The 26,988-nt window shown below is 46.1% G+C and overlaps 2 protein-coding genes across 11 annotated transcripts in view; one reads left to right on the forward strand and one right to left on the reverse strand.

Annotated features, from left to right (window-relative positions):
- The window catches only part of fgd4a (FYVE, RhoGEF and PH domain containing 4a), a 103,095-nt gene extending 98,861 nt beyond the window's left edge, over nucleotides 1-4,234 (forward strand). For all 10 annotated transcript variants that reach the window (XM_029696853.1, XM_029696852.1, XM_029696856.1 and 7 more), the window contains 6 exons: nucleotides 401-431; nucleotides 549-629; nucleotides 745-870; nucleotides 1,042-1,179; nucleotides 1,473-1,613; nucleotides 1,797-4,234. In XM_029696853.1, the coding sequence (XP_029552713.1) occupies nucleotides 401-431; nucleotides 549-629; nucleotides 745-870; nucleotides 1,042-1,179; nucleotides 1,473-1,613; nucleotides 1,797-2,057 (778 nt within the window). In that variant the 3' untranslated portion in view covers nucleotides 2,058-4,234. The remainder of the gene's footprint in view (nucleotides 1-400; nucleotides 432-548; nucleotides 630-744; nucleotides 871-1,041; nucleotides 1,180-1,472; nucleotides 1,614-1,796) is intronic.
- A 157-nt stretch (nucleotides 4,235-4,391) lies between these two features.
- On the reverse strand, nucleotides 4,392-26,392 carry nup205 (nucleoporin 205). Its single transcript, XM_029696849.1, has 37 exons — nucleotides 26,293-26,392; nucleotides 24,987-25,129; nucleotides 21,830-22,001; nucleotides 21,600-21,744; nucleotides 21,304-21,463; nucleotides 20,983-21,211; nucleotides 20,511-20,851; nucleotides 20,231-20,347; nucleotides 19,864-20,001; nucleotides 19,625-19,775; nucleotides 19,240-19,442; nucleotides 18,897-19,079; nucleotides 18,687-18,737; nucleotides 18,402-18,611; nucleotides 17,927-18,164; nucleotides 17,521-17,710; nucleotides 17,096-17,298; nucleotides 15,484-15,648; nucleotides 14,996-15,235; nucleotides 14,612-14,761; nucleotides 14,406-14,477; nucleotides 13,898-14,055; nucleotides 13,720-13,800; nucleotides 12,625-12,816; nucleotides 11,991-12,297; nucleotides 10,140-10,288; nucleotides 9,843-10,034; nucleotides 9,518-9,639; nucleotides 7,511-7,776; nucleotides 7,321-7,391; nucleotides 7,037-7,165; nucleotides 6,804-6,927; nucleotides 6,227-6,393; nucleotides 5,995-6,124; nucleotides 5,245-5,373; nucleotides 4,962-5,017; nucleotides 4,392-4,694 (listed from the first exon to the last, which is right to left on the reverse strand). The coding sequence occupies exons 1-37, from the start codon at nucleotides 26,318-26,320 to the stop codon at nucleotides 4,542-4,544; spliced, it is 5,955 nt and encodes a 1,984-aa protein (XP_029552709.1). The 5' UTR covers nucleotides 26,321-26,392; the 3' UTR covers nucleotides 4,392-4,541.
- Nucleotides 26,393-26,988: the final 596 nt, after the last annotated feature.

Here is a 26,988-nt window from a genome sequence, read left to right on the forward strand (position 1 = left end):
TACTACACCCTTAATACACCCTACAGAGCCATTCATGGATAACTGCCATTGTTCTCAAGATAAGTGTTCTACTCCACCCTATGGCCATATGTATGAAAACTCTCTACAGCCATGATTCTCAAAATAGTTGTTAACTGTATACTACAGTCCCACGGCCTATTGCTAACAATATGGATAACTGTACCACCCAAATTCTATGCAAACCCTATGGGGGCTTAGTGTATGATAGGTGCACTACTACAGCTCATGATAAACAGTAGTGTAACATAACATTCTATAGATTGGAGTCATTGCGGTTACCCCAAACCACAGCTCAGCTCACTACATAACAGTTACACCACAATCCCACAACTGAGAAAATAGCTCACTACTGTTGTTGTTTTTTCATTGTATTTTTCAGCTCCGAACAAGACAAGGACAATTGGATAAAGGTACATAATCACATTCTTATTGGTTTACACTATCTTCTAGTTCTATTTCCTGTATGTTCAGTAGATTTGGGTGTGTATTACTGACCATGTCTCTGTCTGTGTACGTATGGCCTGCAGGCTTTCCAGGAAACCATTGAGATCTTCCATCAGAAGAACGAGACGTTCAAGTCCGCCTCCAAAGACGTGGAGGAAGTGTCAGTGAGTGCCACCACAATGACCTCTGACCTCTTACTCCTCTATCACTAGGTCCTGTATCTGTACCAATGACCTTCTCGTGTCTGAGCTACATGTGTCTGTATGTATTGTAATCTAGACTGCAGAGCTGGGGAAACGCGCTCCTCGCTGGATTCGGGACAAGGAGGTGACGATGTGTATGAAGTGTAAAGAGCCCTTCAATGCGTTGACACGACGGAGACACCACTGTCGAGCCTGCGGATATGTGAGTGAGAAGCGTCCGTTCGACACCCTTCTCTCTCTCCCTCAGCACCCATTATAACGTGTTTATACTAAATGCTACACTCAACCCATTTGACGGCTGGCTGTTTGGCTAGTTGTCACTGTATGTCGTTCATTCTGGATTAGACTGATGTTTCTTCTGTCCCTGTATCAGGTTGTGTGTTGGAAGTGCTCAGACAATAAAGTGGCCCTGGAGTACGATAGCAACAAGATCAACAAGGTGTGTAAGGACTGCTACTCCATCCTGACTGGAGAGGAGAAGGCCGAAGGCAAGAAGAAGGGCATTCTGGAGGTAAGGGGGAAAACAGACACACATCCACAACTGCGTCTGCATATTTTATTTTATTTATTTTTATTTTACCTTTATTTAACTAGGCAAGTAAGTTAAGAATAAATTCTTATTTTCAATGACGGCCTAGGAACAGTGGGTTAACTGCCTTGTTCAGGGGCAAAGCGACAGATTTTTACCTTGTCAGCTCAGTGATATGATCTTGCAACCTTTCGGTTACTAGTCCAACGCTCTAACCACTAGGTTACCTGCCGCCCCATATGCTCTGTGTCTAAACAGCACTCCTTTGTCCCCAGATCGAGGCGGCTCAGTTCTCCGGAAGCAGTATCATTTGTGGCTTCCTGCAGCACTGTGAGAAGAACAAGCCCTGGGGGAAGGTGTGGTGCGTCATCCCAGAGAAGGAGGCGTTGGTTCTCTACCTCTACGGAGCCCCACAGGTCAGCCACGTCATCTGGATACTGTCAATCACAGCAACATGCTCTACCACTGTGAAGCACGGGGTGTTATGAATGGTTCCAGGAGTTTTTCCCCCCTCACTCTTTGATCTGACCAGGGAAAACTCCTGGCCCTAGTTATGATATAAATGATCTCTACCTTTTCCATCTCCTCCCCTCTCTCAGGATGTGAAGGCCCAGTCCTCTATCCCTCTGCTGGGCTACTCTGTGGAGGACAGCCCCCGGCCTGCCGACCCTCCAGCCAGCTTCCGTCTGTCCCAGTCCAAGTCTGTCCACAGCTTCGTGGCCGAGAGCGAAGAGCTGAAACAGCGCTGGCTCAAGGTGATCCGGGTGGCTGTGACTGGGGAGGTGCCAGAGTCCCAGATGCCCAACGATGCCACTGCCAACGCCACGGACGCCCAAGAGACAAGCTCAGACAGCACCTAACTGTGTGGTGTGGCATTTAACAGCTGAGGGCCACCAGAGACGTATGTGCATGTATGCACGCACACACACACACTCCCATGCTACCTTCATGGACACACACAAGACCAATGTGTAAACTCAGTTCTGGATAAGCTGCCTCTCCTCTCCAGAGTGGATTCTACAAATCTTAAGCGAGGGCTTGGCTCCACCACCAGAGCTGTGCTGGAATGGAAAGAACACAATCCAGTCCAATCATCACTAGAGCGGAGCAGGGGGGAATGGACCTCAGAACGGTCTCTACTTCCCCCCTTGTTCAGGGCAGCCTGCCTGGGGTATCTTGCACCCTGAGTACCCCAAGGCCCTTAGCCCAAAATAGTAAATAAGATAGTTTACTCAAGCCGTTTAAAGGTTCCTGTCTGCCATGCTCACGTCAGAGGGAACAGCTGGCTCTTGTCTACTTATTGTCCCCTCCCGCTCGCCCAACCATGACCAGAATAAATGAGTCAGTGAGATGTCTCGCCCTGTGTCACCACCTCCAAGAAGCGGGGGCAATAAGTAGGCCAGAGTGGCTCAGCCCCGATCAGATAAAATGAGGTAGTGGGGTGTCTCGGTTTCTCTACCGTCCCTGCTCAGCTCTCACTGGGGATGCCTGCAGGCTCAACAGACCTCCTCCAGCTTCATAGACGTGGGTCTGCCGATGTGAATCAAGAGGGACTGGTTAGAACTACACTGTCTACAATGAATTAGCCCTGTGCACCTGTATATAGTGTTACTCCATTTTCCATGACAGGAAAAATGTCATTTTTATGTACAAAGAACCAATGCTCTCAATAAGCTTTGATATCAGAGATGTTGACCCTGTAAAATGTGTACATCAAAGTTTGAGCAGTGTTTTTGATTGAAAAGCCTAACATACTTGTGACATATGAACAGTGGTTTAAACTAAAGGGTCCTGTCCTAGGATAGTATCACTGGGAAAGTTCAATTCTCACTTCTCCAATCAGGTAGTTTCACATCACAGTAGCCAGGAGCCATGTTCTACTGGCAAGAATAGAATCCATCTAACAGAGTTCCTCTAGTACCTGGGTCAAGGTCCCAGAAAGACCTATTAGTCAGAATAGCAATCGAGAGGATCACTCTACACTATTCAATTGCTGTAACCCCATAAACTAATGGAAAGGATGCAGAAGTACTCACCCATCCAGAACAAACAGGCTTCAATCCAAACATGCTGAGGGATAGCCTTTCCAGCCAGGCAATGCATTATGGGTATGCTGCTGCACTTGTCCCAAGCTGGATCAACCTTCCTCACCTTGGAATCCAGGAGAATCCACAACCTTCTCCAAGTCAGTTAGCTCTAAATCAACCACATCCTGGTCAGAGTAATGTATAGAAAAGTGTTAAATTTTACTACTGCTGTGATTGACAATGTCAGTCATTAAAGCCTTTCTACTCTAATCCTGTAGGCCTATAGTATGAAGACAGACTCACACTGCCATAGGGCAGCATTGAGGATGAATGGTTGTACAGCTTTAATGACCTAGCCCCACAACCCCATTGTAGACATGTATGATATACATAGTGGGGTTCTTTGTAGCCGACCAACAGGGATGACTAGACTACTAAGGACCCAGATCTTGTCTTACATGGGGACATCACCCCACAAAGCAGCACAATCAGAGGTAAACACAATGTGGGGAAAGAAATTTACTTTTTTTTTTTTTAAATATGTATTTAAAATAATTCATAGAATATGCGCATGATGATTTAAGGAAAGTAGCACAAAAAAGTTAGCCCTCAGATTGTTCTGTCCCCTTCAGCCAAGCCATGTCAACTAACAGATTCACTAAGGTATTGTCCCTCAATGAATACCGTAGTTGTCCCTCATTCAAGTTGAGTGGGACTCTAATCTATCCTATGACTGCAGAACTAAGTGTTGAATGGAATAGGCTAATGTGCCTAAAACCTGTGTTCATACATGTTCTACTGTTCCTATCCCCTGTACAATGCACCTCTCCAATATCCATTCTCTCCATACTCACACAGAAGAGCACAACAATCCTGTCTTAAGATCTGAATGTAAAACCAGATTGTTTGTTCACTCTCCCGATCCCCCTCCAAGGTTTGAGAAGCTACGCACTTTACCATCTTATATAAAGTGTACCTGGTAAGAAAATAAAGCAAGATTAAGTATTATGGAAGTGTGTCACTGGTTGCTTGTGAATACGATTCTACTTTCACTATGACTAGTTGACCGTCACAGTTTTAGTTCTCTTTCCTACTTTCTCTGATCATAAGTCACTCATGATTCCCGTTACAAAAGAGGAAACGAACCAATAATGAATTGGTAAATCATTACATTTTAGAAAAAAGTATTTTAATTTCACAATAGAAAAAAAAATTCCATAACTCCAAAAGCGATGATCAAGCCAAAAAAATCTTTCATTTTTTAACATTTCATGTGTGTTTGTAAAGGTCTGTTGTATGTATGGGCCGTTGAGTGTCTCAGCTCTTGGGCTGGCGGAGCAGGCCTCGGATCCTGCGTACCAGGGCCTGGATGAAGGTGTATCGGGAGCGGACCTGGCTGTATAGCCCCTCCACCTCCAGCAGTTTCCTCTGTAGAGCCTCTCCGAAGCCTGCCCCCATGTCACTCTGCAGCTGGAGACAACGACAGAGGAGAGGAGTCAGTCTTACTGCTGAAAACACACCCACTAATTCCTATACATGCATCGTCACCTGTACATATTTTTTTTCCTAAATCAGTGCTCTCAATCACCCCTTGTTCTAGGTACTCAGTGTAGACATAAGCCCTGTCACTCTCCACCCTTTATGACACTTACAGTTGGAGGACCGGGGCATACATACAGATTATTTACAAACATGTTTCTCCCCCACTGTTAGCATAGTCCAGATAAAGTAACTCACCTGTTCCAGGTCTTGCTGGCTGACTCGGGACAGGCCCAGGGCACGTCCAAACGAGTCTGGGGAACACAGGAGAAGCACACCAGTAAGAAGGGATGTGATCAACACAACCAGGAAAAAGGCTACCCATCATTTGTCATGATATAGATGAAAAAAAAAAAGTTCTGATTTTGGGAGGTCAAAAAACAGAAACCCGCCCCCCAAAAAAACTAAAAATGTCTGCTATCCCTAGGGGACCGATCTCAATCCACCCCAGAGGGTTAACTGAGCCAGTGTAGAGCTTCACCGTCAGTCAGGCGTGATCTGTAGGCGCTGGCGCCAGGCATTAGGGAGTCTTTGGGGTCGGTGGGGGTGCAGTACAACAGGTAGTACTCCAGGTGGCGCCACATCACAAACAGGCAGGTCTCAATCACGTCTGAGGTGTGGTTTGGTCAAGGCATTTCTCACACTAACCATTATGATGGCATTTTCTAAGAAATGTTCCATTTACATGAAGCAGCTACAGCTCAGGGAATTCCATCAATCATACTCAACATCATCCTTTAACGGGTGTCAAACATGTTTCTACCACGGGCCACATTCGGTCTTCACAGAGGTCGGGAGGGCCACACTTAATGTATTATATATTTCCTCGCCGTCAAGACGTACAAAAAAAAATGGTCTATCCATCACTTTTGGAATGTGATGCTCTCTGACTGTCTAGCTTGTGAAGAGACTAGAAATGTAGGTCTATTATCACTTCTACAGTTTCCATTTGGTTTTAGGCATTTCAATTTAGATCATTTTCCCACAAAAAAATATAAAATTAATTCATATCTTTTTTTTGTTTTACTCAAACCACCCGCGGGCCAGATTGAATGGGCTTGTTCGACACCTGTCCCTAAATCAAAACCACCCTGAGATTAACCATAAACCTTTAGCTCAGTCCCTTTACCTAACTCCTGCACAGCAGTCTGGTCTGGGGGTAGCTAAGTGTAATTTAATCTGGCTAAATCTGGTTTAGTCTGGTCTGGTTCAATTTAAGATAGTAGGATACAGGAGCAGAGGGCCAGCAGCTTTGCTCTGTTGTTGATGAGCTGCACCAGTCGTCTCTTGGCCAAGAGGCTCCTCTGGACAGAGGAGATCTTCTCTACTCCTCCAGTACCAGACACCAGGGCCGCGCACAGCTACACACAGGACAGAGAGACGGGGATAAAGAGAAGGGTTAGGGGCTGAGGCACTTATACATCCCCTTGTCAAGAGGTCGAGTGTGTGTGTGTGTGTTTTACCTCCTTGAGCTCTTCGGGGGGCAGCTGCTCCAGGCTCTGCAGCTTTCCCAGGGCTTGTCTATGGCTCTGGTGGAAGCGGAAGAAGTCCGCAGCGCTGTTCTTCAGCAGAAATAGAACCAGACCCAGGCTGGGCACACGAGAGTACAGGGCTGATGGCAGGGCCAGGTCTGAGGCAGGGCAGGAGAGGATTTTAGTCATTCACAGACAGGGGAGATTGAGAGGAACATAGCGCGTGCAAAGTCAAGGCTCTCCAACCCCATTTCTGGAGCGCTGCCATCCTGTAGGTTCACTCCAACCCTAATCTAGTGCGCCTGATATGTATAATTGGCTGGTTAATAAACTGAATCAGGTTAGTTACAACTGGGGTTGGAACGAAAACCTACAGGAGGGTAGCTGTCCAGGAATAGATAGGTGTGAAGCAGGTTAGGATTTCTATCCCACACACATACTCTGGCTGTAGGTGTCTCAGGGGGGAGTTGGGATAAGCAAAAAAAAAAAAACACATTTACAATGCAATAGGACAAACATAACCAACCACCAAATTATTACGACAAGTGGCGTAGCGAAAGAGTCTAACCTGTGCGGCCGTCTCGGCTGGCTGGTTCGTTGACCGAGGGGCTGAAGAGACAGATGCTGAACTGGGCCTGGGCTGAGCTCTGCAGCAGCAGGGTCTGGCAGTACTCCATGATGTTAGCACACACCTGGGGACAACACGGCAAAAACACTGTCATTGTTACAATAGGAGTTGGAAAGACGGCACAAACAGAAACGGGTTACATTGCTTTTCTTTTTACCATTCCTCTATCGTACCTGTTGCATGGCCACCTCCATCTCCTCCCGCCGCTCGGCAGGGTCCCCGGGGGCTGCAATCTCTGCCTGCTTCAGGAGTCGCTCCCTCTCGCTCCCGGCCAGACGGCCCAGCAGAGACAGACACTGACGCTAGGGGAGAGGCATGTTGTTACACATCACAAAATACCGGATAGGATTGAGTAACCTATCAGGACTAAATGTCCAGCTACTGACGCTGTGACTGAAGGTCTTGAAAAGAGACATAGGAGAGTGAGGCACGGTGTTAGTATCGTGCCAGTATCTACCTGAAATCTGCTAATGTGACCCTGGAACTCCGGCAGAGCTGCACTGTTCACGTCCTGTCCCTCAAGAGCTCCTACACACACACAGCCAATCACAAAACTGACATTGGCAAAACCGGCACCATAATATCACATTAGTCCCGAACCCGGGTGTGCCCCAGCTAGGTGCTGTGACTGTCCCTGGTGTGTGTACCTGGCAGGGCAGTCTTGCTGATGATGCCTGTGAGCAGAGAGAGTTCCTGCAGCGCTCCCATACTGAGCTCCTGACAGCGCAGCAGCCCTTGGATGGTGTCGGCATGGACGATCAGCCACTGGAGGACCTGTGCTGCCCCCTGCTGGTGGTGTGTGGTGGTGGACGTGAGGATGACCTGGAACAACCTGAGAGCAGGCAGCAGGATCTGTCTGTAGCGGTCCAGAGGGCTGGGGATAAACCCTGAAGGGTCCCTCTGACCAAACACCCTAAAGACACACAGGGAACAGGTAAAATATTACAACTCAGATTTCTACCACATGATTCAGTTAAATCAATAAGGATACATACAGAGCATTTGGAATGTATTCAGACCTCTTCCCTTTCTCCCCACTTTGTTACATTAGACTTATTGATAAAAAAAAACAAATAACTCAATCTACACACAACACCCCATTATGACAAAGCAAAAATTGTTTTTTTTAGCAATGTTTGCAAATATAATAATAAAAAAAAAAAAAAGAAATATCTTATTTACATAAGTATTTGCTATGAGATTCAAAATTGAGCTCAGGTGCATCCTGTTTCCATTGATTATCCTTGAGATGTTTCTACAACTTGATTGAAGTCTACCTGTGGTATGTTCAATTGATTGGACATGATTTGGAAAGGCACACACCTGTCTAGATAAGGTCCCACAGTTGACAGTGCATGTCAGAGCAAAAACCAAGCCATGAGGTCGAAGGAATTGTCCATAGAACTCCAAGACAGGATTGTGTCAAGGCACAGATCTGGGGAACGGTAGCAAAAAATGTCCGCAGCATTGAAGGTCCCCAAGAACACAGTTCTTAAATGGAAGTTTGAAACACCAAGACGCTTCCTAGAGCTGGCCGCCCGGCTAAACTGAGCAATCGGGGGAGAAGGGCCTTGGTCAGGGAGGTGACCAAGAACCCGATGGTCACTGACAGAGCTCCTCTGTGGATATGGAAGAACCTTCCAGAAGGACAACCATCTCTGCAGCACTCCACCAATCAGGCCTTTATGGTAGTGGCCAGGCGGAAGCCACTCCTCAGTAAAAGGCACATGACAGCCCACTTGGAGTCTGCCAAAAGGCACCTAAAGGACTCTGACCTTGAGAAACAAGATTCTCTGGTCTGATGAAACCAAGATTGAACTCTTTGGTCTTAATGCCAAGCGTCACGTCTGGAGGAAACCTGGCACCATGGTGGTGGCAGCATCATGCTGTAGGGGTGTTGTTCAGCAGCAGGGACTAGGAGACTAGTCAGGATCGAGACAAAGATGAACAGAGCAAAGTACAGAGAGATCTGTGATGAAAAACCTTCGCCTCAGACTGGGGCGAAGGTTCACCTTCCAACAGGACAATGACCCTAAGCACACAGCCAAGACCACGCAGCAGTGGTTTCAGGACAAGTCTCTGGATGTCCTTGAGTGGCCCAGCCAGAGCCCGGACTTGAACCGGATCGAAGATCTCTGGAGAGACAGGATAATAGCTGTGCAGCAACACTCCCCATCCAACCTGACAGAGCTTGAGAGGATCTGCAGAGAAGAATGGGAGAAACTCCCCAAATCGTTACCGTGTCAATGTGCAAATACAGGTGTGCCAAGATTGCAGCGTCATACCAAAGAAGACTCTAGGCTTTAATCTCTGCCAACGGTGCGTCAACAAAGTACTGAGTAAAGGGTCTGAATACTTATGTAAATGTGATAGCTTATTTTTTATAAATTTGCAAAAATGACAAAAATCCAGTTTTTGCTTTGTCATTATGGGGTATTGTGTGTAAATTGATGAGGGAAAAATACAAATTATACATTTTAGAATAAGGCTGTAATGTAACAAAACCTCGAAAAAGTAAAGGGGTCTGAATACTTTCGGAATGCACTATATGTGATGGCTAAGGAAAAAAAATACTTTGGGAATGACCACAAAGAACAATCTGTTACTCACTCTTTCCATCCATCTCACTCTCTACCTCTTCATCCCCTCCTTACCTGTGAGAGTCACTGTCAGGCACCATGTCAAACACCTGACACTCCACCAGCTGAGCCACCAGACCACAGCGCAGCAGCTCCACGGCCCCCTGGCCTGTCTTAGCCACTCGCGTCAACAGGGCCTAACAGACAAACAAACAGTGGGTTATATTTAGTGTGTGTGTGTGTGTGTGCGCGCGCGTGTGTGCGTGTACACTCCCTTTTGAGGGTGGGGGAGTGTATGAATATAAACCCTTTATATCTCGCACGTAGATGTAAACGTTTTAGAGCAGTGAGTGCTGTAACCTTTAAGGTTAGTGTTGGTGCACTCCCTTCCCTTTCTCACCATCTTGCTCTCGTAGATGTAGAGAGGTTTGAGCAGCGGGGGCTGGGGGCTGAGCAGGGTCTGCAGGGCTGTATCGTCTTGCCTCAGGCTCTCTACCAACACACGCAGGTAACCACTGTTACACACGTACAGCAGCCACTGGCTCTGACGGTCTATGGACAGGATCCGGTCCAGCACGGCCAGGGCAAGCATCTGACAAAGAGAGAAACAGAGGGAGAGGAAGTCAGACAGGCAGGCTGGAGTTCAAGATACACACACTCATTAACAATCAATACGATACTGTGTCTGATTTCATACCCTGCCGATCTCATGGCCGTCGCAGGCGTCCCTGCACACCACCTCCATGAGGGCTGTGCCGTAGCTCTCGATGATGGCCAGGTTCTCCCTCTGCAGCTTGGAGAAACCATCCTCAGGAGCAGTCAGACGCTCCCACATAGACTTCCCCGCTGGAGAGAGGGAGGGAAAGACGACAAAGATGAGCATCTTTAGTTTGTTTGGGGTCTGAAATCTCTTCCCGCATTGACCACACAGGTCAATCTTCTTGCTTTTGTAAGTGTCTGAGGTAAATGGTTCACTGTGTCAGGCAAAACCATTAAGCTGTGGCGTTCCACAGGGGAGCGTGATGGGGCCACTACACTGTACATAAACTACATGAAAGATGCTTGCTCTTGACGCATTTTCCTTTATGCGGATGACGCTACACGTTTGGAGCTTACTGACATTAGTATCAAATCAAATCAAATTTATTTATATAGTCCTTCGTACATGGCTTGCAGATCTTCTCTGCACTTAGGGAAAAAATGAGGCTATTCTCTTTGGGTCCAGACATAAATTGTGTAGGTCCTCTGAAATCAGAAGAGTTAGGGGGAGAGGTGCTGACTGCCAAAACCTCTGTGATGCATCCTTGATGGAAGCGTGGGGGGGGGGGTGAACATGGCCACTAAAGTGCTAATGTAGGTTAATGCTCACACCAGGTTTTTGGCTAGAAAGCTGCTTGATAAGGACTCCATGAGAATGCTAGCCACTGCCCTCATTCAATGTCATTTTGACTACGCTAGTAGTTGTATGTGTTGGGGGTTTATCGAAGCTTCTGAAGGGGAAGCTCCAGGTAGCCCAGAATAAGCTGATCAGGGTAGTATTGAAGGCGAGTCCACATACTAACATAGGCAGGTGCTGCTTTCAGGAACTCAACAGGCTAGGATGTCCCCAGATTACACTGGGTCTGGTTTAAAGGATTATTTATGGTTCTGCACCCAGATATCTGACTGATTACTTTCCCCATGTTAGAGATGCACACAACCACAACACCAGATCAGGTGTTGCTAATGTGTGCTTATACAGGGTCAGGAGTAATGCTGGGAAAGGTACTTTCTTGTATACAGGAGCCTCCGTGTGGAATGAGCTGCCTCTGCCAATAAAAACCACGTCCTCTCTAGGCAGCATTAAAAAGGAGGAAGTCGTGACATCATTGGCCTCCCCAGGTGCTTGAGGAACAATAGAAAACAAAAAGAGGGAAGGCCCACTTGTGCTATGTCATGATTTAACTGGACCACCTATTGAGATGTGCCTTTTGTTAAGTAAATCCGGTGTTAAATGAGGTGAAAAGGAGACTGGCTTGCTACTTTAGAAACTGTGACATACTATATGATCATATAACTGCAATAATAAATGAGAGGTATTTATTATTTGATTTGGCTATACATCTCTTCAATGCCATACAGTGTACAACCGTGTTGCCGAGCCATCTTGTCACATTTTAGTCATTTAGCAGACGCTCTTATCAAGAGAGACTTACAAGAGCAATTAGGGTTAAGTGCAGACAGATTTTTCACCTTGTTGGGTCAGGGATTTGAACCAGCGACCTTTCGGTAACTGGCCCAACGCTCTAACCACTAGGCTACCTGCCACAGGACAACCACAATGTAAATCCCTAGACTTTACTCTGTTTAATTGTCAATGATTTTACTCATCTACATGCAAGTCTTTTTACAGTTGTGTGTGCTTGTTTTTAAAATGGTCAAATTAATAAACTAAACTAAGGTTTGCAAACAATGACCAGAGAAAATACACATTACTACACAGTGTCCTAAAGTTGATAATTTTCCAAGTTTTTTGTGTCTGCCCAGCAATACTGTAGCTCAACAGTACCTTGCTGCAGTGTATCTGGCTCTTCAGGTTTCTGGGCGATCTGCAGATAGTAGAGCAGAGAGCCGTACAGGTGTGCACGCAGACGCTGGAATCCACCACCCGTACAGAGGATGAAGTCAAGCAGCTTCCTCAGGATCAGGTGCAGAGCAGAGTTAGCGATGGAGGCGAAGCCCGACGACGAGCCTCCCTCCAGCCCCGCCCCCTGCTGCTGCTCCGACAGCACTGATTGGCTGAGGTGGGCGGTGAGGGTGAACACAGCCCCGGCTACTATGGGCATCAGCTCTCCTGCGGAGTCTTCTGACAACACCTGGTAGAGGAAGGAGAACTTAGACCATTTTACAGAGTTGCCATACACACAATCTCTCCCACACACACAGTCTTGTATAACTAACCTTGTGGGGACACAATTCAGTCCCATTCAAAATCTTATCTTCCCTAACCATAAACCTAACCCAAAGACCTAACCTTAACACTAGCTCCTAACAGTAAACCTAATTCTAACCCTAAACCCTCTAGAAACAGCATTTGACCTTGTGGGAACAAAATGTCCCCAGTTGGTCAAAATGTTGTACGTTTACTATTCTTGTGGGGACTTCTGGCCCCCACAAGAATAGTTAAACACGTCCACACATACCTTGTCGTGCAGGTCCAGCAGCAGGTCTCTGATTATGATCTGTCTGTCGTCTGCAGGGATGAGGTCTGCAGGGCAGGCAGTGAGCAGGGTCTCCACCAGACCTCTCCATGACTGCAGCGCATGGCGCTTGGCACTCAGGCTCCGACGCACACGATTCCTCTCCACCACCTGCTGCAGGATGGAGTTCACCTCCTGGGGAGTGCGCGCACACATCAAGGGTTTATTCAGTTAGATGAAACAGTCAGAACGTTTCTTTCTGAATGTTCTGTAACGCTACACGCTCCTGAACATCATTTTGCAAGGAAAAGACCATACTACTATACTCTGAATAAGGAGTTTTAAACTTTTGTCCAGTGACCCCCACCATATGTTAGCAAAAATGTAATATCACGTTTCAGTAGAAGTAGTCAACCTTTCAAATGAATAGATTTGTTTCATTATTTTGACCACCCCACCAATTATTGGAAGTGTAAACTAACATAGTATATTAGCTAGGAAGGTATCTTGGCGACATAGAGAAAATGTTGCTGTTGTTAAACCAATTTTCTGCAATGCCATAAATTTTTCCATTGAACCGAGAGAAAATGTAGCATTTTTAAAGCTAATTTCCTGAAAGCCTATGCATTTTGCCATGGCTAATCCTGTGTTCCTCTGCTCAAACATATCAAAGCAATAGACTATCATTTTTTTTTTGGGGGGGGGGGTTCTCTTTAATGTTAGCCCCCCCCCCCCCCATCCTCCTTCCCACCTCCCCAGCCACTGTGCTTCTATATCTGCATTGCTTGCTGTTTGGGGTTTTAGGCTGGGTTTCTGTATAAGCACTTTGTGACATCTGTTGATGAGAAACAGGCTTTATAAATCAATTTCATTGATTGCGTAACGCCAGTTAGCATTGGATCGTGAAACTACCTCAGACTTCCTTCATACTAGACGCAAAGACAAAAATAGTATCCACGATGATATTCTGTTGCAGCTTGTGATATTCATCAAATTATTCATTTTCAGAAAGAAAAAAAGAACTAAAAACAGACGCCCTGCAGTAGCACGGACCCCAGTTCAAAAACTCCTGCTTTAAATCCCACTGCCAGCACTCACCTCCATCAACAGTGGCCTCTGTCCAATGGCTGCCATCCCCTGAAGGGCGTTGACCTCCGCTACCAGGACTCGATGGAGTAACTGTGGAGATTACGACATCATTCGAAAAATGACATAGTAACAAAAATGCATCAAAAACAAGGTTGTGTTACATATGCAAGCTGAAAGCCAGGCCCACCTTGACGTTGCAGACGGTGTGTCCGTGCTCGTTGACGTGCTCGCAGTTGGCGATGACCTGCTCGATCTGAGTGCGCTCAAAAAAGTCCAGCTGCAGCAGCTCTGGCACATCCTGGCTGAAGTTAATGGCATCCAGCACGCTGAGGAGCTTCCTACGCACTGATGACGTCGTCACACACGGACAGCGGATGAGTTCGCCATAAAATTATACGGTACGGCGCAACTAGCTAAACATTTACATTTAAGTCATTTAGCAGACGCTCTTATCCAGAGCGACTTACAGTAGTGAGTGCATACATTTCATACATTTATTCATTTTATTTTTTTCCCGTACAAGGCCCCCGTGGGAATCGAACCCACAACCCTGGCGATGCAAACACCATGCTCTACCAACTGAGCCACACAAGACTAGCTCTTGACTTCCGCAACTTACAATACAAAAGGGCCTATAGTGACAGATTGTATACGGTTCACAGTTAGATATGTTTGTGTGAAGAACTAGAACTAACCTTTGGAGACGGTGTCAAAGTGCAGGAATCCACTGACAGATCTGCTCTCCTCCATGCCGGTCTCCCCATCCGCTGATTAAAGAAACAGATCAACTGTAACACCTTCTGCTTTTCCACTTTTGCTCATATCCTAGTTACATCAATGAACAACAACTCATCCCAAAGATTGCAAGTTCTACAGTGTGTGTGTGTGTCGTAGTGGTTACCTGCGTGCTGAGTGCGAGGCTGGTCATCCAGCAGCAGGTTGAGGAGGCGCTGGGTGTGTGAGCGCTGGCGATTGAGTGATGTCACTCGGAGTTCGATGGCCGCTGTCTTCATGAGCCAGGACATCTGGGACAGGGCGGATATCTCATCACCTGGGAGGGTAGAGGGAGGGACACAGGTTAGAGACAAGAGTGTGACACCCCGAGGAGTCTCCTTCCTCTTTGGCAGCTCAGTTAAGAAGGATGACGGAATCTTTGTAGGTGTACAAATGCCCTGGTTGGCATCTGCCATAATACTTCCACCTATCCTGTTTTTTCAGATTCAGTGCAGATGAAGGAGAGGAGACCAGGATAGGAGGTGTATTGAGATGCCAGTGAGGAGCTCACCTGGCAGGATGAAGGGCAGGTGCTGCAGGTGGGTGAACAGAAAGTCCTGGCTGGTCCTCAGGTAGCGCATAGTGGGGCCTGAGGTGTCCGAGCACACACACAGCTGGTAGATCACCTGGTAACAGAGCTCAGCCAGGTGTGGGGCCTGGCTGGTGAGCACGGGACCCGAGCGTCTCTCACTGCCTCTCTGCAGCAGACTAAGGATGGCATGCAGGCAGCTCCGTGGGCACCCCAGCACACCTGATACAGAGAGAAGATTTTTTTTCTTTGCCTGTTGATGCTAAGAACTTAATAAACATGCACTTTTTACAATGGTAAGTTGGTGGAGTCATGAAAGCCGGGGTCGTACCAAATAGAAGAAAATAAACTGAAACAGTGAGGGACTACCTGAACAAACTCTAGTTTTAAATATTTAGTTGCAAAACTTTTTTTCTACGGTGTGCCCTAATGAATACAGCCCTGATGTAAAGAAAAGAGCAGGGACTGACCTGCGTCCTGCAGGTTGGTGGAGGAGATGGGCTTCTTGACCTCGTAGCCCAGCAGGTAGAGAGCCAGGTTGGGGGTCTTCAGTTCCAGGGAGGTGATCAGCAGGTTCAGGATGTGGATCTGGGTCTCGTGGCGGATCCTCGCTTCCTTCTTCGCTGGCTCAGAGTCTGGGGGCAGAGAGAGAGGAGAGGTGGTGAATTGGAGTGACTGAACAGATGTGCTGAGCAAAGTGACTGAATGGGCTTGGTCATTAAGAAATGCAGCGGCCGTGACTGAAGCCAAATTACAGTTGTCTTGGGGAGGGTTGTTAATGTGTCGGTCTCGTGTGCATGTTCGCACGTGGCATGCGTTTGTAAATTCCCTCCGTCAAAACAGTACACAGTTAAGCCTTCAACATTCTTCAGTTTGGTTGGCGCCTAGCCAAACTCTGCTAGGTGAACCGAACAAGTGTGCTCACATACTCCCTCAAAAGACCTTCGGCAATAGTACTGTTTGTCCATCTTGAGATGCCGTAGCCAGTATACGCCTCCCCAAAATAGCCCGAATTATTCTAACTCAATAAATACGTAATTTTGCCGAGGTGACCTTAGTCGCTAATAAATTCCCTAGATGTAAAATTGCGCATGAAGACGATTAATCTTGTTGAGTGACAAGCGCTTCATTGAAGAATCCCTACCAATCACCGAAAAAGGGGGCACAGACTTCGGCTACCGAACTTCAGCTTGCCTCAAGATTAAAAAATTAAATAATTGTCCACGAACAGTCGAAAAAACCCTTAACGTAAAACCAAAACGTCATCATAATACAAACTGTTCCAAACTGTTTTGGATGGGTAGCATAAGGACACCTTTACAGTCACTCACCCTTCTAGGTGATCTGGTTAGACTGTTTCCAAGTTTTGAAGTCCTCTATGCTAGCTAGTGCTAGCCAACTTCTTTTGCCAATTAGCTGTTGTGCAACCGTGGCAAAATTGGCATTGGATAGCCTATCACTGGGGCCAGTCAATAAATTACACAACGTAAATGGGACAATATTTTCATGCTGCACATATTTTGGTTGTCACAAAATGCTTTCAATATTTGTATATGAATTTCTACAATTTCTATAGTTGGTTTAAGGTTTTTAAGTCATTGAAATTTGGAGCTATGGACTTTTAATAAATATTGTCCCATGTAAATTGTGTAATTTACTGATGGTCCCTAACTATCCCCATAGGGATGTCGAATGTCAAACCAAATTGACAATGGGCATTACGATTGAGTCACGTGCAGTTGCGCTCCGAATTGATGATTACTTGGGTGCTGCCAGTTGTGGGCAGGATTGAAATAAACCCAAGGAAAACTGTTACGGCACCCTTCGTTCCGGGATATACAATTTGTCCCTATAATCATCTCACAAATCTAAGTTTTGGACCAGACTGACCAAAATTATCCTATTTACACATTGTAGTCAATTTTGACACTAGAATGAATGTTTCGGACTCATATGGATGCAACAAAGGCTGTTTTTAAAACGAGATGTTGCTTTTTAGGGGCAGTCGATCTTTGATGGGCAGGTTGGACATCTTTCACACTCAGAGATAAACATTGTTGATAGAAGGAGAGTGTGACTCACCGTCTCCTTTCTCTAGTCCCTCCTCAGCCCCCTCGTTGTCCAGACACTCCACGAAGCCAGCCATCAGCTTGTCACTCACAGCCTGGTCGTGTGTGAAGTCTCCCACCAGTCGGTTCTGGATGTTGGGGTAGCGGGCGATCCTCTGCAGGATCTTAGCACTCTGGAAGGCCGCCTCCGGGTTGGAACTGCTGTGGTACAGGTACCTGCCAGGGACAAACACAAACCCGGGAATAAGAAGTGAAGGCATGGTATGGCCTGACTTCAAGCTTTTGGCCGGAGATTCAAAATAGGGCTATGGGCCTTTCTGGGCTAGAGGGGGAATTCTACTGTATTGTTTTCATTTGACAGGGACAATGTACTTCAACTTCAAAGTCAACATTTCTGCGTATGTCCCGTAGTCCCTGGTGAGATAAGTGTTCTAATACCTGGCGATGTTGACGATGTGGTCAGCACGGCGGCTCTGAGAACTGACGCCCTGCAGGAGCTGCTCCAGGGGGGAGACAATGAGGGAGGCCTGGCTCTCCCTCAGCAGGTCCATGAACACCACCTCTTTCTGCAGGGCCAGGTCCAGAAGACACAGGCAGTGCAACACCGCGGACTCCAGCTGCTTTTTACCTGCAAGTCGGACAGTCACAGAACCAATAGTGATGAGTGGATGTAAAGAAATGTAATCTGAAGATACTGGAAATGTGAGCCACCCAACAATGTGACCTAAGAAAATATGATCAGTTCTCAACTTTAACCCAAATGTTCCCCTCCTTGTACAATGCTAACAGGGAAGTCAGTGTAAAAACAAAGAAAAACAGCTATAACAGGTGTGTGTGTACTGACCAGGGAAGAGGGCGTAGGTGTCTAGCTGACGCACGCCCTCCTCCAGCAGGCTGAGGCAGAGGGTGAGGGTGGGCGAGTCGTTGAGCAGGTGGAACATGAGGCTGTGGCCGGGGGGCTTGTGGGCCAGCACCTGCTCCCCCTGGAGCTCCACTGTTTCCTGGACAAAGTCTGAGGGCTGGGGCTCGTAGTCACGCAACAGCTTGTGGAACACCTCCAGAACAGCATCTGCTACCTCCCACTGATAGAGGGCATATGTGGTGGAGAGGAGATGGGAGAGAGGGGGTGGAGAGTGAGACAAAACTGAAGTAAGTATTAGCAGCAAAACGCACTTCTATGCCATCTGAGAGCAAGTGCTGACATGGGTTGTAATGAATTTCACTAGCTAAACGTGATCCTCAACCACAGAAACCGGTCTTATCCAGTTCCCATCTAATGTCACCAACAAGGGACCTCAACTGTGGAGAGATTCCCATACCTTCTCAGCAGCACGGCGATAGGCTCTGGTGGGGAAGGGAAGGAAAACAGCGTCACGCAGGAAGGTCAGGTAGGGCTGGAATCCTGGCGCACGGAGCCCCGCCCCCAGGTTGACGGGCAGGGCGCTCTCGACCAATGTGCTGATGAGCTGACAGAAGGCTCTGGTCAGAGGATACTCCTCACAGCTCGACTCAATCTCATTCAGCTCCACCTGAGAGGGGTATGGAGAAAGGTTACAAACAGATACATGTGTACAAGCAAACAACATATGCAGGCAAAATCTCACCTCAATCCCAGCAGCTTGTTTCTGTCCAGGGGCCCGCACTGTCTGAAGAATCTGCATAGAAATGAGCAGAACATGAGCTTTGGCACTTTGTAAGCGAACCTGGTAGGTCAGACAACACCAGACCAACACCTCAGACGCACTATCAATACTTATGCACGAGACATGTGTTTTTACAGATTTTCATTCTTCCTCACTATACACCTGACTTACCTGAGTGTATTCCAGTGACTGCCAGAGGGAGGCAGCTATCTCCGGAGACTTGCCGAAGGCAGCCAGGCAGAGCAGGAGCTCCCCCTTGAGGACAGGCTGCACACTGCACTGCAGCAGACCCAGCATCACCACAGCCGGGGTCCACTGGGGGTGCTCACACAAGGCCAGGCGGGCATTCTCACTCTGAAAACACAGTGTCAAATGAGATATCACCTTGGCAAATGAAAGACTTATGACAGTTAAATTTCAATCCCTGCTTGTGACTGTGACCCTCATGTTTGTTTTAACATGCTTTATGTGTTTATTGTCTGTTCAGACCAGTCTTCAGCAAACCACCTCATACCCAGGTAATGATGGTGCATAGCAGCTGCAGGAAAGAGGTCAGGCCATCCAGCTCCCTCTGTGTGATGCCCCTTATTGGCGGGAGGCGGTAGTGTGTGGCATCCGCATTAGGCAGGTCTCGGCGCAGGTTCTCGTGGTACAGCATGAGGGAGTGGAAGAAGTGCTCCCAGGACACAGGGCTGCCGGTCACCTGCATGTTATCCCCTAAACAAACAACACAGTCCAATGGATTATCTGGTGATATACTTAAAAACCTGTGAATGAAGGCTGCATTTATCTTTAGCTGTGAACAAGAAAGGACCTAGTGCCAAGCCCTGGGGAACACCATTAGTGAGAATATCTTTACAGATTCCTACAGGGCGTTGCAGGTGAGAGTGTTTAGTTACCGTGTGGGGCCCCGTTGGTCTTTAGCAGGCTGAAGCAGTAGTGGGCACACTGGGGGCCGTTAGCCAGGCCCTTCAGCATGCGCAGGTAAGGGATGTACAGGGTGGGGGGCAGCAGGTCCCCCATCTGACGCACAAACTTAGACAGCACCACCTGTGGCACAGAACACAAGCTGTTATAAAAGGTCCCATTGGAGAATAAATGATGTTACTTTTTAATCTAGGGTGGAAGGTTATCTTACCTGTTTGTGTGGGGGCCTCTGCATTGCCATGCCCAGGTAGGAGCCCTGGAGGGAGGTGTGCTGGAGGGACTCAGGGTGGCACCAGAACTCCAGAGCCAGCTCCAGCCCAAACGGGTCCTTGCTATAGAACTCTCCGATCTACAAACACGCAGAAAGAAGTCAGACAAATATGCTTAGCGAATGCTACTCTGTGAAAGCAACGGTCATGTTCGCTGTTCTTCCCCCCCCCCCTTCTCTCCAGTGCGTCATGTTGTAATGTAAATTGCTAGCAAACGACTAGTCACTTTCACAGCATATAGCAATAAGAAAGCCTCATGTAAATCCACTAGTGACAGTGAGTGTGTAGGGTGAGGTCATGAAGGCTGACCAGGATCATGAGGTGGTCCAGGTCTTTCCTCAGGGAGGACGGAGGCTCACTGCCTATCTGCAGAGACATGTGGACCAGTCTGGCGTCCTCGTCAGCACGGTTACGCAGCTGCTTCACCTGCAAGACGTCACACACCTTGAAACTTGCACATACACACTTCTGCGTAAAATAAATAAATATCTTCACCGTGAAAAAAGGAGGCCGACACGATATTCAAATTCCTATCATACTCAAACACACCAATGCACAGCCACAAAGCAAAACTGGTGGCATTTCTAACCTTCATGGGCATGAGTGCCAGGAAGTCGGTGATGAGGGAATGGAGGCGGCGGGTGTAGAATTCATCATGAGTGAAGCCCTCACATCCCAGCATGCCCTCTGTCATGAAGAGGAAGACACCTCCTAGCAGGGCCTGGTCAGCCAGTGCCTCATCTGCCTCTGTAAACTCTGCCAGGGCTGAGCCCTGGGGCAGCTGGGAGAGGGCATGCAGGGCCAGGGCCCAGGCCAGCCGACACACAGCCTGCAGCCCAGGCAGCTTCCAGGGCCTCCCATCCACCAGACGACTGTGTACTGCAGACACGTACTGCTTCTCTGTCAGCAGGGGCAGGGCCTGAAGGAGGTCTGGTTTACACACACACAAACCATTTTTGTGTAATATTTACATCGAAGTAGTCTACACAATTTCAGGGTCTACATTGCTGTGTTGCAGCATGTTCAGGTAACACGGCAACAGAATACATGGCAAATCTAACCTTCTCTGTCTTCTGTTCCTTGCTCCAGGAAGCTGACGTCCAGACAGTACAGCAGTGCCATGACGAGAGCCAGATTCACGCTGTCCAATGAGCCATCAGCTTCCACTGTCACCGTCTCAAGGTGGGCAATAAGGGCCAGGGTGTCATCCTTACCCAGAGGTGATTGGCAGGTCCATGCAAACAGGCAATCTGCCAGTGCCTGTCGGCACTCTTTGATGAGGTCCGATACCTGGCAGAGAAAGACAATGTGCGAACGTGTGAGGGAAGAAAGACAAACCTCTTCTGTACATGATACAATTCCTCTGAGAAGGGCTTCCTCACCTCTTTCCTGTGTTTTTCATTGCCCAGGCCTCGCTCTTTCTGCAGGCGCTCAAACTCCCGCGTTACATTGATCTCTGACACCAGCGTCAGTAGGCGTCTCGTCAGGCCCTGGCTCATCAGCTCATCTGTGAAGCGTGTGGTGAGGGCCACCAGCTCCCCACTGGGGCAGAACACACACAACCAAGTCAGAGAGCAGCGGAAAACATTCATCTGTTGTTCAATCATCAAGGCGCAGAAAAAAAAATACTGGTCTGAACAATATTGATGTAGGAAGTAGACTTGGAAATAGATCGTACCTTAATTCCAAGGTGAAGGTCTTGCCATGGCGGGACTGGATGAGCGAGCGTAGGGAGTTGGCCACGCAGAGCTTTCCATCCCAGTACAGCAGCACTGCAACCAGCCCTCGACTCAGACCTGGGAAGTGGGGCTGCTGGTTCTCACCTGAAAAAAATAAGTAATATTTACAAACAAACATCCTGCCAGTGTTAATCTCCATCAGTAAGGTGCTCACTGCGGTATATATTACCTGCCAGCAGCAGCTCCAGGGCTGCCAGCTCTCCAATGTCAAAGAGGTCACTCAAGATGAAGGCCTCTGTAAGCAGCTGCTCGGGGAGGAGACGTGACCCCTGCTGGCCCTGGATGGCAATGCCCTCTGTGCTGGCTTTCCGCACCTTCTCCCTCTGCTCTGCACTCTTTGGCTAAAGAACACAAAAAGAAAAAACATCAAGCAAATCAACTTTAGCAACCCCGCTTGGCTTGCAGATCAGTCAAACTCATTGGCGTCTCTGTAACCAGGTTTCCAGCCAACCTTTTATGAGAGTAAAGGACATGTCGGATAAAAATGTCACAACAGGCCTGATGGAAACAGCAAATTTGTTGGCAAACTTACCAAATGTCGACTAAATTTAATTCGCTAGACAAGGTGGGATCTTGGTTTCAGTAAAATTAACTATGCAAAAAATGGCGGTGGAAACAATTATGAGAAAGTATTGATATAAATAACCATCATATCGAAAGTAAACTTGGAGTCACGCGATGATATGTTGTGTGGTCCTCCCACTACGACTCGGGAAAGCATGCAGTTTATTAGGCTACAGATGAAATAAGTTATTAAAAACCTCACAGGGTGGTGAAAGTGCACTGTGATACGCTTTATGCTCCTTTCCAACAAATATCGAGGGTCTTATTCTGGTGACATGATCAATGACGCATGGCTGCCTTTTGACAAATAAAAATAATCTTGCTCTTTTGTCCATAATAATCTCATCATGTAGGCTATACCCGTACTGTATTTGCAAGCTGTTGGCTAGAGCGCATGTGCCAAGACCAGTGGGCAAATTCACTATATAATGCAAAATACGTTGTATCAAAACCATCAGTAGAGTTGAAAATGCAATGGAAACCAATTAAACTTTATTTTATTCAGTACATGGGAATTTAACCAAAGTTATTTTTATGTGCACTACGTCATTACTAGAGGTCGACCGATTAATCGGAATGGCCGATTAATTAGGGCCGATTTCAAGTTTTCATAACAATCGGAAATTGGTATTTTTGGACGCCGATTTGTTTTATTTTTTTTAACCTTTATTTAACTAGGTAAGTCAGTTAAGAACACATTCTTATTTTCAACAGATTTTTACCTTGTCAGCTCAGGGATTCAATCTTGCAACCTTACGGTTAACTAGTCCAACGCTCTAACCACCTGCTTTACATTGCACTCCACGAGGAGCCTGCCTGTTACGCGAATGCAGTAAGAAGCCAAGGTAAGTTGCTAGCTAGCATTAAACTTCTTATAAAAAACAAAATCAATCAATCATAATCACTAGTTAACTACACATGGTTGATGATATTGCTAGTTTATCTAGCCTATCCTGCGTTGCATATAATCGCTTAAGTACATGTTGCTCCAACCATAAACATCAATGCCTTTCTTAAAATCAATACACAAGTATATATTTTTAAACCGGCATATTTAGTTAATATTGTCTGCTAACATGAATTTCTTTTAACTAGGGAAAATGTGTCACTTCTCTTGCAAACAGAGTCAGGGTATATGCAGCAGTTTGGGCCGCCTGGCTCGTTGCGAACTGTGAAAACTATTTCTTCCTAACAAAGACAGCCGACTTCGCCTAACGGGGGATGATTTAACAAAAGCGCATTTGCGAAAAATGCAATTGTTGCACAACTGTACCTAACCATAAACATCAATGCCTTTCTTAAAATCAATACACAGACGTATATATTTTTAAACCTGCATATTTAGCTAAAAGAAATCCAGGTTAGCAGGCAATATTAACCAGGTGAAATTGTGTCATTTTGCGTTCATTGCACGCAGTCAGGGTATATGCAATAGTTTGGGCCGCCTGGCTTGTTGCGAACTAATTTGACAGAATTTTACGTAATTATGACATAACATCGAAGGCTGTGCAATGTAACAGGAATAACGTTTTGTTTTCGAGATGATAGTTTCCGGATTCGACCATATTAATGACCTAAGGCTCGTATTTCTGTGTGTTATTATGTTATAATTAACTCTATGATTTGATAGAGCAGTCTGACTGAGCGATGGTAGGCAGCAGCAGGCTCGTAAGCGGTCATTCAAACAGCACTTTCGTGCGTTTGCCAGCAGCCCTTCGCAATGCATTGCGCTGTTTATGACTTCAAGCCTGTCAACTCCCAAGATTAGGCTGGTGTAACCGATGTGAAATGGCTAGCTAGTTAGCCGTATGCGCGCTAATAGCGTTTCAAACGTCACTCGCTCTGAGACTTGGAGTAGTTGTTTCCCCTTGCTCTACATGGGTAACGCTGCTTCGAGGGTGGCTGTTGTTGATGTGTTCCTGGTTCGAGCCCAGGTAGGAGCGAGGAGAGGGACGGAAGCTATACTGTTACACTGGCAATACTAAAGTGCCTATAAGAACATCCAATAGTCAAAGGTATATGAAATACAAATCGTATAGAGAAATAGTCCTATAATTCATATAATAACTACAACCTAAAACTTCTTACCTGGGAATATTGAAGACTCATGTTAAAAGGAACCACCAGCTTTCATATGTTCTCATGTTCTGAGCAAGGAACTTATACGGTAGCTTTTTTTACATGGCACATATTGCACTTTTACTTTCTTCTCCAACACTTTGTTTTTGCATTATTTAAACCAAATTGAACAAGTTTCATTATTTATTTGAGGCTAAATTGATTTTATTGATGTATTATATTAAGTTAAAAGTGTTCATTTAGTATTGTTGTAATTGTCATTATTACAAATAAAAAAATAATGTAAAAATAAATAAATAATACATTAATCGGCCGATTAATCGGTAGCGGCTTTTTTTGGGCCCTCCAATAATCGGTATCGGCGTTGAAAAATCATAATCGGTCGACCTCTAGTCATTACGCATAGCCTTTTATCCACATCATGTCAATTTGATGGTAACGTAACGTATAAAGATAAAAAGACGCCGAGCGGAATCCCCACATCCGTTTTTCAGGGGAAACGAAAGTTAGGTTGAAAGTACTGTATCCCTGAAAAAATCTGCTTTCTCCCGACCCCGCAGAGTGATTTGATGGAAACAGATCTTTGTTTGGGAAATGTGCATACACTTTCTATGCAGATTTTTGAATATTTGCATGAAAATCTTGCCAATTGGATGGAAACCTAGCTTCTGACAGCATCTCACCGGGTTCTTGTAGAGTGAGAGGAAATTGGGCTTGTGTTTCTTGAGTTGCAGGTCTAGGAGGTGGACGCTCTCTGGTTGCCTCCTCCACACTGCACCCTCCACTGTGTCCCATAGCTCCTTCAGCGGGCCCCACAGACTGGATCCTTATAGGGGGACACAAGTCAAATCAGTCAGTGTCTTATGTGTCTAGCCTATACAACTGTTCAGAGCATTTCATAAGCCTTGTTCACATTGGCAGTTTGAAGTGACTCAAATCAATTTGTTTTTTATCCTGCAGTCTGAACAACCAAAAAGAACATGGAAGTAGGTGGTTTGAAGTCAAATACAAAATCTGATTAATGGCCATTAAACTTTTTGATGTTGCTTGCTAGCTACTCTGTTGACAGTTTGACAAGAACATGTGGTAGCTAACAAGCTTGTTAATCGTTACAGTTATCTAGTTGACAGATGTGGCAAGCCAAAAGGGCCTCGTTTTGAAAGTTGGATGATCTTATTCTTGAGGCTTTAAAAATTGTTCTTACATTAAGATTTTGAACATTCCAAACAACTGAAAAACGTCCATGGCAGGCATTGTTGTCACCTTAGCTTGCTACATAACTTCTGAGTGATAGAAAACACGTGCACCACCAATCATCCTACACCAATGCGCACACACCAGTCGTTACTATGCCAACTAGAGTAGCCATGTCAGTAAATGACCTCTTATCTTAATACACAAATCCGATTTGGTCACTTGTAACTTTGCTGTTTGGACAGACAGTATTCCAAAACGGATATGAGCATTAGGGCCTGCAGTGTGAACAAGAGTTTAGTCGCACATTGTTGAGACTATGAGCAAGTTATCTAGCTAACCGGTGTGTGGGCATTTTACATTTTGTTTACCTTTGGTAACTACAGTAGCTAATTAACGTGATACGTTAGCACGTGATACCTTTACATTCGTTTCCTGGTGAGCGACCTCTTGAAGCTAGCAATAGGCAACTAGCTAATAAGCTCTGTATTGAACTGGTAGGACGTTTGCTTCATATCAATGCATTTGGTTGTTTCATCGAATTTTAAATGAAACATACCCACGCATGTTATTAACGTTATAGCGAGGTGACCATGGCATAGCAGTCAGCTAACTACTAGCGCTCCTGTCCTGACTGTCTGAACTTGACACAGATTCCCCGTTATGTAATCAGACCGTATTTTATACAGTTAAAATACCTCGTCAACAAACGTGTATTGTGATTGGTTGGCAAATAACCATAAACAACCTCTCACCACTCTATTATTTGAAATAACAGAAAAATAAAGCCCATACCTGAATTTACCGCCATCTGCGCCGCCATGTTAAAACGGAGATATTAGGGAAAGGAGGAGATAGGGAACCTATAACGCCCCACCCAGCAGACTGTTGACAAATCGCGTTCACGTTGTCATGCAGCGTCACAAAGATGCTAAACTAATCGTCACGCAATCCCTTCTCAAAGTCAGGGTATGAGTCGAAAAACCTTCCTATTTTCCTCGAAAGTACGTAATGTCACGATTCCAAACTGTACGATATTACAGAGAACCGGTTAATTATCTCACATCTTGGAAAATATTTGTAATGTTGTACTTCTTGTTTACGAAATGTATGCTAATGTTGAGTTTTTAAGCCAGCTCCCAATTGACTCACATTCACTCCTTGAAGGAGTGCTCTCCTTGTCCTCCTTGTACCGCGCGGCCCTTTGACGACAAAATGGACAACTTACATAATGGGCGGGAATACATTTAATATGTAGTTTTCCATCTCCTCGGAATTATCTCTGGTTAAACTCGAATTCTGTAGATTTTGCTCTGAGGCCCCTTGGCTTTAGTGCCAGAGTAAAAAACACAATGCAGTGTATAATGTGATTATTTACATTATAATAATGCAGGGGAAAAGTCCTAAAATATATATTTTTACAGTTATTTTCAGGCGAGGTCTTATTTTTGCTTTAGACCTAGTGTATGGGAAATTTAGTTTTTCTTCAAT

The sequence above is a fragment of the Salmo trutta genome, chromosome 17 (genome assembly GCF_901001165.1).
Source record: "Salmo trutta chromosome 17, fSalTru1.1, whole genome shotgun sequence".
Lineage (NCBI taxonomy): Eukaryota > Metazoa > Chordata > Actinopteri > Salmoniformes > Salmonidae > Salmo > Salmo trutta.